Consider the following 21113-nt stretch of genomic DNA (forward strand, 5'->3'; position numbering starts at 1 on the left):
TGCAACTGAGAAAGCTCCAGCTGTTTATGACCTTGTATATCTTTCAAGGAAGAACTGAGTTTTGAGGTAAAGAAGATTTAAAACAACACTTCCCCAATAAAACAACACTTCTCTAATAAAACAATTGATGGGTAGAAATATTAATTCTTTGAGAATATTTCATATATGCTGTCTAAATCCCTACATACAACCCAGATAGGTTTAATTTATCCTTAGTTTATAACTTTGATTTACCTAAAGTTGTTGTTGTTATTATTATTTAATATCAGGAAAGGCATCCAGCTGTAGAACCCAAGCTGAAAACAGATTATGCTGCAAGAGATTACACATTACACATTACGTAGAGGCAAATTACACATTACACATACACGGAGGCAAACACACACACACACACACACACACAACACACACACACACACACATACACACACATATGCAGAAATATACTGGTAGAGAGTGAGTGAGTGAGAGAGGTGGGGAGAGAGAAATTACACATACACACAAACAGAGGCAAGCATACACACACACACACACACACACACACACACACACACACGTGCAGAAATATACTGAACATGAGAGTGAATGAGAGAGTGTGGGGGAGAAGAGAGGAAGATTACACATACACACAAACATAGAGGCAAACACACACGCACACACACACACACATGTGCAGAAATATACTGAGCAAGAGAGAGTGAGAGAGAGAGAGAGAGACAGAGAGACAGAGATTACAGATACACACAATCATAGAGGCAAATACACACATACACACACACCCACATACACACACACCCACATACACACACACAGTCACACACACACACACACACACACAGACATGCAGAAATTTACTGAGCAAGAGAAAATTGGGGAGAGAGAGAGAGAGAGAGATTACACATTCACACAAACATAACTGAGTGTTAACACACACATGAACAGAGAGAAGGGGTAAGAATGTGAAAGTCATTAAAATGAGAGAAACCTCGAAACATTTCATGTCAAATAGGTCAAACATTTCATGTCAAATAGGTCAAACATTTCATGTCAAATAGGTCAAACATTTCATGTCAAATAGGTCAAACATTTCATGTCAAATAGGTCAACATCAAATCAGAAATACTGAATAGGCAGCACCAAAATGGCTTCACCAAAATGTCTCATACCCTATCAAACTGTACTGAGACACCTTATACTCAGCGTGAGTTGGACTTATGAGTTACACTCAAATGTTTGATTGATTAATCCTTTAACATTTAAATTGACCATAGGCGCAGGAGTGGTTGTGTGGTAAATAGCTTGCTTATCAATACATGGTTCCGGGTTCAGTCCCACTGCGTGGCACCTTGGGCAAGTGTCTTCTACTATAGCCTAGGGCCGACCAAAGCCTTGTGAGCGGATTTAGTAGACGGAAACTGAAAGAAGCCTGTCGTATATATGTATATATGTATGTGTATATGTTTGTGTCTGTGTTTGTCCCCTCAACATCGCATGACAACCGATGCTGGTGTGTTTACGTCCCCGTAACTTAGCGGTTCGGCAAAAGAGATCGATAGAATAAGTACTAGGCTTCCAAAGAATAAGTCCTGGGGTCGATTTGCTCAACTAAACGGCAGTGCTCCAGCATGGCCGCAGTCAAATGACTGAAACAAGTAAAAGAGTAAAAGAGTATATCCAGCCCAAATATTCTACTTGTTTTATGTTAAAATTAATGATATCCAACCTCTCACACCTACTCTACAATGTCATTCTAAAAATATACACACTCATTTCACAACCATTCTACAACCTTCTGAAAATAAGCAATCATTTCATCGAAATTTCAAAGCTACACATAATGCATGATTAATTGAAAATAATGTGGACCGGCATTATATTTGACAGAGAAATCTGAAGGCAAAATGGTTAATTCCAGCTACCTTATGTATGGCTGACTGAGACCATACTCAACAAGAAACAAAAATGAATTACTTTCTGTGAGAAGGAGAGAGAGAGAGAGAGAGAGGGAGGGAGGGAGGGAGGGAGGGAGAGAGAAAGACATGCACAAAGAAAGAATTAAAAATATATATCATGTTTTGTTTAAAATATTATTGATTATTGATCTTCTTCATTCAGGACCAGTCGTCAGCAGCTGTGCAAACAAATTTGGATGCCGTGCTACAACTATTGCTGGAGCTGTCTTTTGTGCCATAGCCATATTTTGCAGTGGATACTCCAATAGTCTGGCAGTCCTAATTGTTAGCTTTGGCATATTTGGTGGTAAGTTCTTGGTTCTTAATCTTTTACTCTTTTACCTGTTTCAGCTCAATAACTGTGGCCATACTGGGTCACCACCGTTGTCATAATTCACCTTCCATCCTTTGAGAGCTTTTACAACATTTGCTTTGAGTTGTGTTAAGTAGACATTAGTGAGATGGATTTTGGACATAGTCACAGATTGGTTTGATGAAAAACTTCATCTGTTGGTATGTTACACCACTCAGAAAAGCCATTTATGGATATGTCCCATCTTTTTTTGATCATACTATTAGTCTTCTTTTTATTGTTTCAAGTATGATGATGTTGTCATGGCACTGATCTCTAACTATCATTTGAAATAACTAACTCTATGAGAATTAAACAGAAAAGAAAGAATGATAATTTCTAATGTTGGTGCATTTCCAGACAGGCTCAGGAGCAGGGGGTGCAAGGGTGCAAGTGCACCTATTTAAATTTTTGGTGAGACAATGAAGACGCTTTGAACATCATGGATTGAACCTGGATTTACAACCACTAAGCAAATTTCATTCTCACATTTATGTTTCCAGACATGTTGTAGATGAAGGGATTTTGTATTACTTCAAAAATTGTAGAGTTGTTTGTGCTTTGTCTAGACATACCATCTCAGATTTCTAGACTAGAAATGTCCATGGCTCATCTTTATTAACTGCAACTGAGAAAGCTCCAGCTGTTTATGACCTTGTATATCTTTCAAGGAAGAACTGAGTTTTGAGGTAAAGAAGATTTAAAACAACACTTCCCCAATAAAACAACACTTCTCTAATAAAACAACTGATGGGTAGAAATATTTATTAGATGGTAATAAAATTAATTAAGATTAAAATATTGAAGATAAGTACTTTGTTGAAAGGAGTAAATGTTATGTCTTCCTACAATTTCACAGCAGATGTTGATATAAAATTATTCTGATTCATTTCAGGAATTGGTCTTGGATTCATGTACTTGCCTGCAATTGTCATGGTTGGTTACTATTTTGATAAAAGAAGAGCCTTAGCAACAGGCATTGCAGTCTGTGGATCTGGTATTGGTAACTTTGTGTTTGCTCCTATTGCTGAGCTCTTGTTGAAGGAATATGGCTGGCGAGGTTCAATGATGATCACATCAGCTCTCATGCTAAATGGAATAATATTTGGAAGCTTCTACCGTCCATTAAAACCTCCAAAGAACAAAGATCTCCCTTCGATTCCTTATCAAGCTACTGACAATGAAGTTAAAGAACCTATTATAAGACCAGATGATAAACACAAACAGTTGAACCTCCGAATGAAATTTAAAAGGATACATGACATAGAACAAGAAAATTACCATGCAAGAAGACATAGATCATTAGATATCACTGGCACTGGAAGAACTTTTCTTCCTGGTGTTCTTAATGTTAGCAACAACAAAGAACAATCTAATATTGCCCGAATGGCTGCTAGCCATGATATCTTGCCAACACATTTAAATTCAAAAACTCCAGTAAGACCTACAGTGTCACCATTTTACCGTAAAGATGTCCTGTACAGTGGCAGTCTCTTACGTCTCTCTGAAAAGATGGAATCACCAAATATGGATGAATTCATATCAAGCATGGTTGTGATTCCTTCAGATGAAGATGATAATAAAAAAAGTTGTATGGAAAAGATTGGAAAAGCTTTTAAGAAATACAAGGATTTGAAACCAACTTTTTTTCTGTATAGTTTTGCATGTTTTCTTCTTATGCTAGGTAAGTGCTTCAAGTGATTTTTCCTTAATTAAGATATTGTTTTGTTTTACTCAGGAACGTTTAGAATTGTATAAAAGATGGACAGAAATAATCATATTTCTTAACAGTTATATAGCAAGCAGGATTTGCTGTGAACTTTGCTACAATTATCATAAAATTACAAACAATTACAATATTTATTCATGTATAAGTTGCACCCCTTATTTAATGCTAAATTTTGATACAAAAGTTTTCTCCTTTATAGTTTTTAGTTTTGCCCCATGTACAAATTTCACCCCAGTTTTTCAGTTAAAATCATGTTAAAATCATGATAAAATAGTGTAACTTATACACAAGTAAATTTTGTAAATATATCTTATTAACCTTTAGCACACTGTAGGTGCATCATGTCACCATATGAATTTTCTCCCCTGTAGTTACAGAGCAGTGGCAGGGGAAAAGATTCTAGAGAAAATGCAATATGCTAAAGAGTAAATAAATTTATTTCAGAATTTTGTATGTGACATCTCAATACTAAACAGCTGGGCTGTACTAGCTATGTACCAAGTCAAAGACAAATTTCACTTTAAATATATTTGACCCAGGAAGAACAAACAAGAAAAAAAAATGTATTAGCCATGCAAAAATCGACTTTGCTTTTCATCCTTCCGGGGTCAATTAAATAAGTACCAGTTACGCACTGGGGTCGATATAATCGACTTAATTCGTTTGTCTGTCCTTGTTTGTCCCCTCTGTGTGTAGCCCCTTGTGGGCAGTAAAAAAATAAGACATTAAACAATGATGATGATGATATATACTTGTAAGATCAGCAAAATTCAGCTTGTCCAGGACACCAGCGACACTAGATATGGTCCTGTTTGTAGTTAAAGTGAGGGGTAAATGGATAAACTTAGATAAAAATCGATATAACAAAGATGGAAAATTCTGTTTGTGTTATCAATGTTTTCCCTGATACTCATAACATAAAATTCATTCATTTTTCTTTCTGTTTCTTCATTCTAGGTTTCTTTATTCCTTACACATACTTACCATCTGTGGGACTAAGGTTGAATTTTTCCAGAAATCAGTCTGCATTACTCTTATCCATCATTGGGATATCAAACACAGTCTTTCGCATTATCATTGGATGGGTTAGCGATCAGAAATGGTCAAACTGTTTCATCATTAATTACACATCTTTGCTAGTTTCTGGTATTGCAACAGCATTTGTACCTGTATTTACCAATTATCCTCTTCTAGTTTCATATTGTGTTGTCTATGGCATCTGTATTGGTAAGTAATTTATTGATTTATTAGTTTCTGTTTTTGAAGTAAAACTGAATAAAATATAATTCCTATAAAATAACGAGACGATTGCGCTAGTATGGACATGTGGTGAGAATGGATGAGGATAGCTGCGTGAAAAAGTGCCACACCCTAACAGTTGAGGGAACCCGTGGAAGAGGTAGGCCCAGGAAGACCTGGGCTGAGGTGGTGAGGCAAGACCTTCGTACATTGGGCCTCACCGAGGCGATGACTACTGACCGAGACCTTTGGAAATGTGCTGTGTGTGAGAAGACCCGGCAAGCCAAGTAAGATCGTTGCCAGTGCCCCTGGACTGGCTCTTGTGCGGGTGGCACATGAGATGCACCATTTTGAGCGTGGCCGTTGCCAGTACCGCCTGACTGGCTCCCGTAGGATTTTCAAGTGAGATCGTTGCCAGTGCCCCTGGACTGGCTTGTGCGGGTGGCACATAAAAGACACCATTTCGAGCGTGGCCGTTTTCGTGCGGGTGACACGTAAAAGCACCCACTACACTCTCTGAGTGGTTGGCGTTAGGAAGGGCATCCAGCTGTAGAAACTCTGCCAAATTAGATTGGAGCCTGGTGTTGCCATCCGGTTTCACCAGTCCTCAGTCAAATCGTCCAACCCATGCTAGCATGGAAAGCGGACGTTAAACGATGATGATGATGATTGATGGACGGAACTTTAGAAAAATTCTTTTATTCATGCTCCAAACCTTAACTACTTGGCTAAAAAATAAAAATGTAATTGACTGATAAGATCATGGCAAGTAGTTTAATTATTTTTCATATTACTATATTACTATATATATATATATATATATGTATGTATATATATATATATATATATATATATATATATGTATGTATGTATGTATGTGTGTGTGTGTGTGTATGTATGTATGTATATATGTATGTATATATGTATGTATGTATGTATGTATGTATGAATGTATGTATAGTCAACTCAAATAAATGAGCAATAAAATTCACAATAACAAAGTAGAGAATGTGCACAAGGAATATATTAGTTTGACATTTAGCAAAAAGAGAGTTTTTGACATTCCTAGCAAATATGTATGTGTATGTATATGTACATATATACATATATATATATATACTCACATACATACATATATATGTGTGTGTGTGTGTGTGTGCATACACACACACACATATTTAAAACTGTCACTCCGTCAGTTACAGTGATGAGGGTTCCAGCTGATACGATCAACAGAATAAGCCTGCTCATGAAATGAATGTGCAAGTGGCTGAGCACTCCCACCACAACACCACTCACCACAGCAGAAATCATATCCTAAGACTGAAGTGCCATGTAAAAAGCACTGGTGCTGCTGCGACTTAAAAAGCACCCATGATAGCGCCACAGAAAAAGCACCCAGTGCACTTTGTGGAGTGGTTGGCATTAGGAAAGGCATCCAGCTGTAGAAACTAAACGAAAACACACTTTGGAACCTAATGCAGCTCCTAGCCTTACCAGTTCCTCTAAAGCTGTCCCACCGATGCCAGCATGGAAAACGGACATTAAATGATGATGATGATGATGATGATAGCTGAGCACTCCACAGACACACATACCCTTAACATAGTTCTCAAGGAAATTCAGAATATAACGAGGCTAGCCCTTTGAATTACAGGTACAACTCATCTTTACCAGTTGAATAGGTTGGAGCAAAGTAAAATAAAGTGTTTTGCTCATGCACCCTCACACACACACACACTTACACACATACATACTATGGACTTCCAGAGACTTTCCATCTGCCAAATTCATTCTTAAGGCATCGGTTGGCTTAGGATTATAAAAGAAGACACTTGCACATGGTGCTGGAAACCACATGGTTGCAAAGAGAACTTCTTAAACTCACAGTCATGCCTGCAAAAATAGTCTCAGATATCTCTAATTTTCTTCAAAATTCTTTATTTTATTTAACCTATTTCTATCTTTTCTTTCAGCTGCTTTTATTTCTCTTCGTTCGATAATAATGGTTGAACTTTTGGGAGTTGAAAATTTAACACTTGCATTTGGCTTAATTATAATGGCTCAAGGCATATCATCATTTTTTGGAAGCCCTATAGCAGGTAAGCAACTGTTTATTCTATAAAGGTTAGCAAAACTTAACCCTTTAGTACTCAGATTATTCTGATAAATGTGATGTTTTTTTATTCATATAGTTTTTAATTAATTATACATTATCTCATAGTTTTGAAAGTTTGATGATGTGATTGTATATTTTTAGTATGCTATTGTAGAGCAGATATATGAGGCCAAATCTTGCCAGTCTGAGCATAAAACAGGTAATATATGTATCTGGGCCTGATAAAGCAGCAAGCTGGCAGAAATGTTAGCACACCAGGTGAAATACTTAGTGATATTTCGTCTGTCTTTACGTTCTCGGTTCAAATTCCACTGGGGTCGGCTTTGCCTCTCATTCTTTCAGGGTCGATAAATTAAGCACCAGTTGCATACTGGGGTTGATCTAATTGACTGCACAGGCATGGCTGTGTTGTAAGAAGTTTGCTTCTAAACCACTTGTTCTGAGTTCAATCACATTGCATGGTACGCTGAGCAAGTGTCTTCTATTTTAGACTCAGGCTTGTGAGTGGATTCAGTAGATGGAAACTGAAAGAGGCCCATCATATATATATGTGTGTGAGAATGTGAGTGTGTGTGACTGTGTGTGTGTGTGTGTGTGTGAATGTGTATGTGCATGCATGTGTGTGTCTTTGTGATAGTTGTAAACAAGTGTTACCATCATACAAATGGTATTGTTCGTCTTCAGTCTTCCATGAAAACATGTTTAGTCATGGGTAGATGTCACTTCGCTTGGAAACGAGTGAATGCCACTGAAAATCTGCCTCAAGGAATTCCGTCAGACCCATGCAAGCATGGAATTGTAAACTTTAAACAATGATGTATGAATGCTGTTACTGTTTTTATTGACCTTAATAGCTTAACAACTGTTTTTTTTGTTTTTTTTTTTCACTGTTATAGGTTGGTTATCAGATATGACAGGAAATTTTGATGCAGCCTTTTATATGGGTGGAGCAGCATTAGCTGTTTCTGGAATTATTTGTGTTCCCTTGGAAAGGGTTTCAAAATGGGAGAGAAAACGAGAAGCTTTAAAATCCAAAACAATTGTGGAAGTCAAGGAACTGCAACCAATGATTAATAATTCATTGAATATGCAATAATTTTCACCAGCAGTGACCTACTTTATATGAACATATAAAGGCACAGTGTTGTAATTGTTTTGTAAACCAATTGTTTTGTTCTCACGTTTATTTTTTTTTAATACATCTTTTTTTAAATTTAAATAATAAAACAAAGTTGGCATGGTACATATTTAATTCCATACAACCTGTAATTTCAGAAAACCAACCTGCAAAGCTACTAGAATTGATTTAAAGCATTTGAAACATCAAGGAAGAAAATCTACATTCATAACAATTCATTGTCCCATCCATTTTCATATTTGTTGTGAACATAGTTACATAAACAAACATATTAACATTGTCAAGCATGGCTCATATTTAGTGAAATTATTGTTGATGTTATATCATAAAAAATCTCAACTTTATTTTGCTGGGTATGATGGAAAGTGTCAGATGTCCATAGCCAGCAGACTAAGGTGACACTTGTTTACTGATCATGCGTCAAAAAACCAGTGGAGGACTCTTGCAGTTCCAAGCAATGATTAGTTTTTGTGGGTGCTCTATGTTTACATTCATTCCAATCTTTTTGAGTTCTGTTGGTCATTGAATGCTGGTACTTCCATGTGCACTAATCACAAATCGTATCACATCCATTTTCTTTATTGCCCACAACCTGCGTATTTCCCACCTCAATTCATCATAGTTGTTCACTTTTTCTCTTTCCCTTCAATCCTGCTGTCATCAGGACATGCTATGTTGGTTATCAGGCATGTTTTTTTCTTTTCTGTTCACAACAATTTCAGGTTTTCAGTGTCTAATCTGATGGTCACATTGAATCATTGCATCCCATAAGATTTTGCAATCCTCATTTTCAGTAACTCCTTCTGGGATTTGGTCATGCCATGTTTTTGAGCTTTCTGGGTCATAATTTTCACAAAGCTCCTAATGGATCATTTTTGTCACATTACCATGTCACCTTTTGTATTCATGCTGTTACCAATTTCAGGCATTCACTAACAATGTGCCACACTGTTTCACTCCTCTCACCACACTTTCTGCGTTTGTCACTCTCAGTTGTTTTGTCAATTCTGCACTGCATATGATTTGTCCTCAATGCTTGTTCTTGTGCTGCACTTGTGAGTGCATCTATTTCTATCTTCAAGTCACTCTTCTGCATCCATAACCACCAGCCCTTCTGTATCTGTCTTTGCAAACTTACTGTACTTTTTTCTTTTCCATGCTTTTCTCCTCTTCAAATTTCTTTTGATGATGCCAGACTTCTTCTCATGCATCAACAATGATTCCACAGCATTTTTTACATACCAGCCTGTTCAAACCTCTCTCAGCCTTTCTTCTGGACAGTTACATCTGATCAGTGTCACTCTTGGGGTGAAATACTCTGTACAATGTGAATAATTTCTGTGTCTTTGTACCCATAGTCATCAATTCATTCTTTTGTCAGTTTACGATTCCTGCTCCGTACCAAAGTGATGCTATCACCCATGTATTTACTGTTTGGAATTTATTCCATCCAGTCAATTTTGAGTGCAACATTAATTGTAGTCTTCAGAGACACTCTTTCATTTCCTTCCCTGTGATTTCATTGAACTCAAGTATGCCAAGGTACTTATAGGCTTCCTTTTCAATTTGTTTCATTACTTTCCTATTTGATAATTCTATCTCTGTCAGGAACTGCACCTTGCTTCTTTTCAGACTCATTTACACCATGCTTCTTGAGTTCAGATTCCATCCAAACATCAGTACTAAAACAATGGACAGTGTTCACCAAGGAATTCACTTGTACCTCATCTTCAAATCATCCATTAAGAGATGATTGATTCTTTGTGTTTTTCCCTTGATTATTATTAGTTGTTGTTGTTATTTACTTTTAATCTGCAAGTTTGTTGCAATCACTTGCCGAGACACACCCAGCACCCTAGGGCAAGTGAAGGACAAGAGATCTAACAGTATAACTGAAAGTTGGGGAAGTGAAATGGCTGGGGAATATTATTATTGTTATTGTTGTTTCATCATAATCGTTTAATGTCTGCTTTCCATGCTAGCATGGGTTGGACGACTGGCAAGCCAGAAGGCTGCACCAGGCTCCAATCTGATGTGGCAGAGTTTCTACAGCTGGATGCCCTTCCTAACGCCAACCACTCCGAGAGTGTAGCGAGTGCTTTTATGTGACACCGGCACGAAGGCCAGTCACACGGTACTGGCAACGGCCACGCTCAAAAAGGTTTTTTTACGTGCCACCTGCACAGGAGCCAGTCTAGCGGCACTGGCAACGACCTCGCTCGAATAATTTTGTAATGTGCCACCAGCACAAGTGCTAGAAGCCAACGCTGGTAACGATTACGCTAAAATGGTGCTATTTACGGGCCACTAGCACGGAAGCCAGACAGCTGCTCTGGCAATGAACACGCTCGACAGTGCTGTTAGTGCTCCACTGACGCAGTGACCAAGCATCGAGTATGGTTCTATTACGATTTCACTTGCACCAACAGGTCTTCGCAAGCAGAGTTTAGTGTCCAATGAAGGAGAGGTTGGCATGGATGCCAGTCGTCGGATTCGGTTCGATTTCAATGTTTAACTGTGGTACTGGTTTCAGTCATTGGACTGTGGCCATGCAGGGGCAGAGACACTATCTTCAAGAGTTTTAGCCGATCATATCAATGCCAGTACTTATTTCATTTTCATATTTGTTTTTGTTTTGAGTGACTTATCTTTATGACACAACATTGCTTTTTAAACTGATCAACATTAATACAATGAGACAAATACAAACTTCTGCACAGTTTCCATCTATCAAGTTCTGCTCACAAGATGTTGGTCAAACAGAGAAACAATAATAGAAGCCACTTGACTCAGGTGCTATGAGTGAAATCAAACCTAAGACTATGTAGTTACACAGCAAAATTCTTAACTTGCACAATCACTGTCACTAATATTAATGTGTTGGTTTTCTTTTTGTTTTTATTATTATTAATAAAGAGTCTGTTCTCCATTACAAATTTTCACCTGTCATGTAACTGAATCAAGTACATAAACATTTGGAATGTGTATTTATAATTAATTTTGGTTGTAAGAATGTGTTGGAATTACAGGTGGGTCAGCAGCAGAAAACCTTACTGAAGCTGATAGCTGTATAAATTAAATGAATGAATAAAGAAATACCATTAAAAAAAAAGTGTTTTTTTTTTAAATTCATGTCTAAGTAAAACTATTTGTTTTCCAATTTATGATTCAAGATATCTAAATATCAAATGCATGCGTGTGTATGCAACAAGCCATTGTAAATTTGAAACCCTTACATATGTATTACTCTAACCCTTATAAAGGACAAAAGTTCTTGGCTTTGAATAAAAGAAAATACAGGAGGATCAGTTAATTATGATTTTATTCAACATATTCCCCTCTCAGATTCACACACTTATTGAAGCGGTCCTTCAGTTTTTCTAAACTCTGTAAAAGAATTTGGAAGGTTGGGCCTCCAACTAAGCCTTTCACGATACCCTTAAAGCCAGGAACTTTTCAGCAGGACTTCATATGGTACAATGTATAGAAAACAAAAACACCATAAAGCAAACAACGAAGAACCCTAACTATGTAAGTTTAACCCTTTAGCATTCAGATTGTTCTTTCGAATGCAATGCATATTTAACTCTTCAGCAATCAGTTTACTTTGTGAAATGTAATGTTTTTTTTATTCATATTGTTTTGAATTAATCATTCATTATCTTGTAGGTTTGAGATTTCAATGGAGAGATTACTCTTTTACTTGTTTCAGCCATTTGTTTCTATGGGATTGGTAGTGATGCAGACGTTGGTTTACATATAATTTACTATGTTGCTCTGGTAAGTAAAACCTAAAGAAAATGAAAAATAGATTCCCCCTGCAACCTTTTTCTTCGTATTTTGTGCTAAACATGCAAGAATAACAATCAGACAAATGATAATTCAATTATTTTATTTATTTTTTTCACATTTATACTCTCTATTTCGTATGAGCAACATTACCAGTGGTAAGGTGGTTGTATTTTATCTGGGAAGCAATTCGGTCTAAATCCCGACGACCCTGAGAGGTTAAACGGCGACCACTGAAAGCAAACAAAGTGAAATTTTTTTAAATGCAAAATATGGGAGAGTGAAAAACAAAAATTGAAGAAATATCTTTATCGAATACTAAGGAAAATCCCTTCTAGTGAAGCACCCGATTTCCCTCACCTCCCATGAAACGTGGAAAACAACGTGAATAAATAAACATTACATTTAACAGTAACCGGAATGCTAAAGGGATAAGAATATTTGTCATTGCTCTGATTCTTGCTGGGTTGGCAGATATCAGCATGCAACAGCAGATAATTGGTTTGCTGAATTTATAAATAAGAGCCACAAACTCTTGTTAAGATTCATTATTCCAAAGTAGCTTTTGATTGAGAAAACAACGCTGAAACACCAGGTGTCCCGAAGTCCTTTCACCAATGAATTGAGAATTATGAAAGAAATTACCCCTCTAATAACGAAATACAACAGTGACTAACATTTTTCATGTTTGAATGTCATCAATATAATATAAATTACACACACAAACAAACAAACACTGAAATCAATACAAAGTTATTTTCAAGATCTATTAGCATCCTACATTTGTAATCACCTCATGAGTTTAAAATTTTCCCCATGTGAGGTGAACACCAGCCATAACTTCACCTAAGACTAAAACAGTTCCTAAGTGAGATCTCAGATATATAGGTCCTCAATTTCTTTTTCAGACAGGGATAACAAAAAATCATCACAGAAACCCACTTTTCATACAAGCTGGCAAAACCCTTCACTTATTTTTTCCAATTTAACTGAAAAACATTTTAAAGTAAAAATAAAAAGGCTAAGCTAATAGCAAATGAACTACTTTACAGAGAGAAAAAAAAAAAAAAAAAAAAAATCCAAAGATTTTTAATACATACCCATTGGGATCTTTCTCAACAAGTTTGAGGTTTTCCAGAGCCTGTAAAACACGTCGGGCAATGGAAGCTGAGGCGGGACAAAAATGACTGGGCACAGTACCATTCCTTTTGCGTCCTACAGAAAGTAAACGTAAATTTTATACGTAGGTAACGTTCTTGCCATTGACGTATTTTAAATATAAATCCAGAGCAAACTTTAGAAGATATATTGAAAATATTTTTCTGAGAATTTAATGGGAAAATTTACAAACACCCAAATTTCCCAGTTTTGCATAAATACAAAGTGAGATCTCAGATAGACATGTCCTCAACAATGTCAGACAGGGATAACAAAAGATCATCATAGAACTCACATTCCTTACTGTTTAGGGTCTGCCAAAAGAATGTGTACACACTTCAGGAAAGGAAAAATCCATATAAATAAGTACCTCTAAAAATAGATATCTCTCTTGATGTTTTATCAAACTGCAGTAATACTGAGTAAATTGTAATAACACTGGCTTACAATATTCATAGACTTTTTCCTTTCCTGTGCATATGTTTTTATGGCAGACTATCAACAAATGAGATTTGTATCTTATTCTGTGAATATTATTCACTCTACAAATTTACTAAGTGCCTACTATAAATTGCACAGAGCTCATCCTCTTGAACTAAATCCAGATTTAACATCATCTTCAGAAGTTTAGCAGGTAAGCAATGATGGAAACAGAAATAACTTGTAGATGTAGCTATTATGAGTAATAGCATTGTTTATCAAATGATACAGGAACAATGATGACTTGATTCGTAAAGCCTATGAACCATTCAAGGCTTGGAATATAGTCCTACTTACTGATAGATTCTACAACAAAAATCAGGTCAACAATTCTCAAAAACATTCAAACTTCAGTTGTTGCTAGAAGAAATTTGATAAGTTTTCAGAACCTACCGGAATTAGCATTCGCAGTAGTAAAAACCAGTAATATGGAGAAAGCCCCCATAAAGGTTGTTCACAAGACCAAGTAACATAAGTCATTTTATGGTAGTACTTGCCAGATAAACTTGTGCATAAATTGCTTTTAACCAAAGTACAATTTATTATACAGCAAGTAAATTTTGCAATTTTTAATTATTTACTACAATATTCATTCTATATCGCATTCTGGAGCAAGCAGAATTATTTTCTGCAGCATCCACTCAATATGGAAATTTTGTAAAAACTGATACAATCTAAGCATAGGAAATTATCTACAAGAGGTAATGTTTAAAAAAAATAAGGTGCAAAGTGATAGCTTATTCTCTCACTCAGTATTGCAAGGGAAAGCAAGTCATGATGTTTTTGTAGTTTACCTTACAAAGTCACTCCTATACTACAGAAGCTTTCTTAATGTTGTCATTAAAAATTAAACATACACAGAAATTTGATTCTTTTACAAAATAGAGAAAACACTGCACCTCTTATATGCATTTCAGTCCACTATGTAGGGTGGTTGGTGTTAGGAAAGGCATCCAGTCATAAAAACACCATGCCAAAATAGACACAGCAGCCTGATTAGCTCCTGTCAAACCGTACAACCTATGCCAGCATGGAAGGCTGATGTTAAACAATGAGGATGTCTCACTAGAAATGGAACACCTGTGATTTCTAGTTACATATCTTTTAAATTATATCTTATTCAAAGTGACCATATCTGTTGTTATTTTCAAGATCTATGAGCATCCTACATTTGTAATCACCTCATGAGTTTAAAATTTTCCCCATGTGAGGTGAACACCAGCCATAACTTCACCTAAGACTAAAACAGTTCCTAAATGAGATCTCAGATATATAGGTCCTCAATTTCTTTTTCAGACAGGGATAACAAAAAATCATCACAGAAACCCACTTTTCATACAAGAACTGTTAACTTCTCTTACACTACAGCATCCAAAATCTTCCTGAAACTACATTTTACCGAGTTAGAAAGACAAGCTCGACATTTCCCACCAGCTGAAAAAAGCCACAAATCAGGACTTGGTTCACGAGTCCGGTCAAAGGATCACTCTGCCATCTTTCAGCGAAACCAGTGCACCATTTCCTGCAGAAGATTGGTTTGAAATTCAAACAACTAAAGTCAAGGAGATGCTCACAGAAACTGAAACCAATTCAAGATGGTTGTGTTAGACTGCAGATTGAGATCTTTCTGTAGGTGAAGGTTAATTCAGTTTCCACCACTTCACTCAAACTGTATAGGCTAAAGAGTGAAATGCTTGTAACCGAGATAGCTGATGATGACACAGAAGAGTTTCCAATGTTGCAATGGCTTCAATCCCCACCAAGAGGAAAGCCTTATCTCTTAAGTAGCTGCTGCAGTTTCACTGGAGTGCTTTAAGTAACCAGTTAATTGTCTGGCATTTTCATAATTTGCTTTCAACCAATTAACCCAATTTTTTCAGGAAATAGAAAAACTGTCATTTATTATGTACAGAAAGTTATATTTTTAGCAATATCATTATCACAATAAAAAGAAACCAAAGCTAAATATACTCAGTTCAAGAATAACTCAAAATGACATTGACCAGTGGAGCCAATATCAAAGCATATGTATATACTCACCTCCATATATTTTTGTGAATGCCCCAACACCAACAGGAGATTTAATATATAAATGCCTGCAAACTGAAGCTGGAAAAAAAAGAAAAAAAAAAATTACTCAAAATAATGTTGTCATGGTATTAAAATAAAATGCAGAATTTAATCATGAAATCCATGTTTCAGAAGTCATTTGAACTCATAAGGCATCAAAACTAGCACATCTAGTTCCAATATCCTTCAGTATTAGCATGACCAATAATTCATCATTAACAGAGACCAATGTAAGATTATATATTATATTTAATCCTTTAGTATTCAAATTATTGTCGAAAGTAATGCTTATTTATTCAGTTTTCCATTTAATTGTGCCTTTGAGATTTTGATGATGTGAATGTATATTATAGGGTAGGTGTGAGAGGCCAGATATGGCTTGTTTGAATACTAAAGGTTATCCAAATATCTAAAATACTATATATATATATGTATACATATATTTACCAGCACGTGTATAAAACCAATCTTGACTGTAAGGAGCTAATTCATTGAATCTTCCTAATTTTACAATATCAACCCATTCTGGAATTTTCATTTTACCAGATCTGTAAAGAAAAATGATGCATTACAAACGAATGTAAGATGAATTATAAAAGAATAAAGATAAATATCAGACAAATTTAATAATAACTTGTTAATTAAGCAAAATCATGAATCCAAAGATTTTTGTAAATAGTCCTCCAGATGTAAAATTTATAAAGTATTTTCATTTTGTAAACCCCATAAGGTAGATTATTTACAGCTATAGTTAAGTCTTTTAATTTTGAAGTCTTTTCTACATTGCAAGAACTGCTAACCAAACTGACAGATACTAACCAGTTATTAAAAACAAGTCACCTTTACATCAGTTTGTCATGAAAATTCAAACTTTTAAATTCATAAACTACATATCATTGGAGAAAAGGGAAACAAAAATACAAATCACTCAAGACACATTCGTCAGCCTATACAGAGACTAATCTTTAATGTATTCCAATAGCCAACGGAAAAAAAAAATACTGTACTTAAACTGGCCAAATGATGAAAAAGCATAGCCTCTATTTGACAGGCTAACGTTTTTGCCTAATATCCATTTACAACAAATCTAAATAACATTATCAAAGAACAAATCTTTGGAACATAAAATTCCTCACTGGCCACAGATTGACAGAAGGGGAAGTGAAACTCCAAGATCGCCCAAGTGGGAACTGCAGTCCCTTTCATTCCAAGTTCGTATTAGAATTGAGCCATTAAGCTGCAATTCTTTTCTTGTTCTATGACCCATAATATACAAAGTTTTAAATTCAACTTTGTATTCACAAATATAAATATACCAAGTTTTCCTGGCAAAATAGAAAAAGTATACTAACCTTTTCAGAAAAGCACCCAATGCTTTTGTGAATTCATGTTGGTCAACATCTTTGACACTAACGCCAGTCTATAAAATAAAACTCTCAATATTAGTTACTAGTCTTTCACGTTTTACTTGCTTTCAACTATTTCCTGTGACCTAACACTATCTCTTAGAGACCTGGCAACTAGGGAGTTAAGGAGCTAATAGAAATCGCACACTTATTTCTAAAAGGCATCCTAAATAGAATAAAGAACACCCTTGTTTTCGTTAAAGTAATTTTTAAAAAATTAAATTCTATTTTAATATTCTTTAGGCTACCGCTTCTATTATGGCGTTTTGGAATGACCGCAAAGTTGGTTAATACTTTGTGTATTAAAAAAATGTTTGTCTCTAAATTACCTACAGGTGCTTGTTTGTGTATACACATTTTGTGAGACGGACGTCACAGAAAAAATTTACTGGAAAAGGGAACGGAATTTAAAATGTAAAAACCAAAATCAAATTTACGGGGACAAAAATTATGGGTATACGTAGAAACAATCATCTATTTCTTGTAATTTTCCTTCTCCATGAGGTAAGCTATTCAGGGGTTACACCCGTCTGGTGAGACGGTGTAAGAGTAAAAATTTCCTATCAAAAACTACACCAGGATATAGTTAATTTTGAAGATACATGAATTAGGGGAGTTTAAAAATAAAAGATGGGAAAGCAATTGCTTAAATTTTAGAAAACTTTAATTTACACCTTCCCGCTAAAAAGCATGCAATGCTTTGAACGGGTTTTATTTCGAATTATGAAATTAAAAATATGTCACATGTTTCATGGCCGTTTTTCTAAAACTATTTTTGGGTAAAAAAAAAAATTTAATTCCTTAAACGACTAAATAATAATATAACCGAAGTTTTTAAGATTTTTATTATAAAAAAAAAAATGTCAAGATATTTTTTTAATCAGTATATAATTAGATGTGCATGAACTTTAGAAAACATTGAAATCTGTGCGCACACGTACCTTTATAGTTAAACACAATAATACCCTCACTCTAGAAAATTCGATGATCAGTAAAAAGAAAATCTTTTAAGTCTTAATTTAATAAAATAGGAGGACTTGAACTGCTTGACGTAATTTCGAGATTCGCTATTTTAGATGAACGATAGGGATATTTCTGATATCATTTAAATGGATAATATATAAAAACCGTTTAAAATGTATATTCAAACACACATAAATCATTTATATAAACAAGAGACATACGTAAGATTGACTAAAGCAAATAACTACTTCAACTAAGAAAAGCCATTTCATCAATGTGGATGAAGTGGACAACGTGACGGATATTAAACCAACAAAATATGAAGCAGCAAGATGATATTATGTCTCTAAATTTATAAACAACTTTCGGGGGGTACATAATCAGTTAATTAATACGTTAAAGTTATTTTTAAAATTTGTTTAAGATATATATTTTCAGTAAAAGTAAGAGAAGGTGTACACGACGTACCTTGCGCTCGGAAGCCATGATTACAGAAAGGACGCCCACGTGACTTGAATCAGCCTATCAGATTTAAGCGTTGAACGACTTCCGTCCTCTTCTCAGACGTTAATAGAATGTAATTTTCATTTGAAGAATGGGATTTCACACGTGGTTTCGAAGGGAGACAACTAATGTTTATGATTTATCAGGAGTTAGAGCAGCTTATACATTAGCTGACTCTAATTGCCGCATAATGCTTACTATACGGTTGTTGGCACTCCATCGGTTACGACGACAAAGGTTCCAGTTGATCCTTCAAAATATGTGAAACAAGATTAAGGGCAAAGAAATAACTATATTTATTAACGAAACACTGAATTTCTGCTTGTTTCTCGAAAAAAATAATAAAATTGTCAGATATCCGTCCAAAGCTAAATACATAAAGGGAGACAATTCTCTTTCAACATGTTCTTTTTCCCTTCTCGACTTCATTTCATTTCGTAATGTTTTCTACACCAAACTTCTCACACATATCTTCAAAAGATTACGAAAAAATTTATGAACCAGCAGAGGACACTTTTCTTTTGCTTGATGCAATCGAGAAGGACTTTTCTTTTATCAAAAGCCGACAACCATTCATTTGCGTTGAGATAGGATGTGGCAGTGGTGTTCCTTTAGTATTTTTAGCCCGTCTTCTGGGACCATCTTCGTTTTATATATGCACAGACATTAACAGAGCAGCAGTACAGATCGCCCGTGATACGGCATTTCACAACGATGTGGTCGTTGAAGCAGTGGAAACTGATTTAATGTCTGGACTACTTCCGAGACTTTCAAACAAAGTAGATATTCTGTTATTTAACCCGCCTTACGTGCCGACACCAAGTGATGATATCAAGTTTAATGCTGCCGATCCCGTCGTAGCCTCGTGGGCCGGAGGCACCAAAGGACGTGAAGTCATGGATAGACTTTTCCCTCTTGTCCCCCACATTCTGTCCGAAACAGGGATACTTTATTTAGTGGCTGTTGCCGAAAACGATCCGCCAGATATTCTTAAAACTATGAATAGTTATGGACTGTGCGCTGAAACAGTCATTTCTCGTCGCTCTGGACCTGAGCTACTCAGTGTAATAAGATTTACCAAAAAGTCGATTGTAAATAAATAACGTTTATAAAATTGTAAGTTAATGGACTTATTTATAATCATTAATAATAATAGCAATAGTTACTCTCCAAAGGATCTTTAAATTGACTGAGTTATCTTTTATCCTTTACTTGTTTCAGTAATTAGACTGCGGCTATGCTGGGGTATCGCCTTCACTTATTGTCGCAGATACTTGTTATGACGGTTCATTTAGCCGAACCGCCTAGGTTATGAGGACGTAATCACAACAGCACCGGTTATTAAGAGGTGATGTGGACACACACACACACACACATATATATATATATACACGACAGGGTCCTTTCAGTTTCTGTATACCAAATCCACTCCTTATTCATATACAGGGTGTCCAACAAAGTCTGGGTACATGGGGATTAACACATACTTTAAGAAATTATTATTTCTTATATTTAATTGTTTGTTATAGTTTTATTTACTCCATGTACCCAGACTTTGTAGACACCCGGTAGAAAGCCACCACTTATTAATGACGGTAATATAGAACCGCGCTTCTGTGTATTGAAGTATCCATCAATTGGTGATGTTATTCGGGTGGAGATTACTGGTTGAATTGAACGTAGGGTACTCGTGAAGAAGAGTGAAACCGCGCTAGTCATTAAGAAGGTGAAAATAAAACAATTTTGGAATTGAAATAAAATGTTATTCATTTCGGTATAATTCAATTTGTTGTTATTTTAAATGTTTTCTGATATTTTACCATACGTTCAGAGTTTTGATGCTGCATATTCTAAACAAATAGTAGACAGTCTCAATCATTTAAGTTTTAGCAAATGTAGTAATAAAATTCAACTAAAATACAGTTCTCTAAAGGAGAAGAATGAGTTGAATTATATAATTGCAGATTCGAGAATATGATGGAAGTATAAACAAATATTGAATTCCATGTAGATGAGTTTCTTGGAGGGAAATATATGGGAAAACCGAGGATAAATGTTTTCAGAACATTCTGAAAACATCTTTCGGAATGGTTTAATTTTGAATAATAACATTTTATTTCAATTTCAAAATTTGTTTTATGTTCATTTTTCTTAATGACTAGCGCGGGTCCACTCAAGATAACTTATCCATTTTGTCAGTTTGTTGATGTGTGT

General features: G+C 35.5%; 3 protein-coding genes and 1 non-coding gene across 11 annotated transcripts in view; 2 read left to right on the forward strand and 2 right to left on the reverse strand.

Moving 5' to 3' along the window:
• Window positions 1-11641, forward strand: part of LOC106872148 (monocarboxylate transporter 12) — a 42881-nt gene extending 31240 nt beyond the window's left edge. For all 8 annotated transcript variants that reach the window (XM_089338051.1, XM_089338048.1, XM_089338049.1 and 5 more), the window contains 5 exons: window positions 2116-2259; window positions 3200-3988; window positions 4991-5260; window positions 7249-7374; window positions 8288-11641. In XM_089338051.1, the coding sequence (XP_089194177.1) occupies window positions 2116-2259; window positions 3200-3988; window positions 4991-5260; window positions 7249-7374; window positions 8288-8487 (1529 nt within the window). In that variant the 3' untranslated portion in view covers window positions 8488-11641. The remainder of the gene's footprint in view (window positions 1-2115; window positions 2260-3199; window positions 3989-4990; window positions 5261-7248; window positions 7375-8287) is intronic.
• Window positions 11642-12404: 763 nt separating this feature from the next.
• Window positions 12405-20201, reverse strand: LOC106872150 (small ribosomal subunit protein eS19). The gene is made up of 7 exons (XM_014919028.3): window positions 20066-20201; window positions 18864-19149; window positions 17379-17446; window positions 16474-16574; window positions 15997-16065; window positions 13419-13533; window positions 12405-12551 (listed from the first exon to the last, which is right to left on the reverse strand). The coding sequence occupies exons 2-7, from the start codon at window positions 18879-18881 to the stop codon at window positions 12449-12451; spliced, it is 474 nt and encodes a 157-aa protein (XP_014774514.1). The 5' UTR covers window positions 18882-19149; window positions 20066-20201; the 3' UTR covers window positions 12405-12448.
• Window positions 13703-13770, reverse strand: LOC149131598 (small nucleolar RNA R38). Its single transcript, XR_016237714.1, has one exon. It is a non-coding gene; the product is annotated as a small nucleolar RNA R38 (small nucleolar RNA).
• Window positions 19142-20417, forward strand: LOC106872149 (methyltransferase HEMK2). Its single transcript, XM_014919027.3, has one exon. It carries the CDS (start codon window positions 19340-19342, stop codon window positions 20000-20002), a length of 663 nt encoding a protein of 220 aa, XP_014774513.1. The 5' UTR covers window positions 19142-19339; the 3' UTR covers window positions 20003-20417.
• Window positions 20418-21113: the final 696 nt, after the last annotated feature.

The sequence above is a fragment of the Octopus bimaculoides genome, chromosome 20 (assembly GCF_046866305.1).
Source record: "Octopus bimaculoides isolate indiv1 chromosome 20, ASM4686630v1, whole genome shotgun sequence".
Taxonomy (NCBI): Eukaryota; Metazoa; Mollusca; class Cephalopoda; order Octopoda; family Octopodidae; genus Octopus; species Octopus bimaculoides.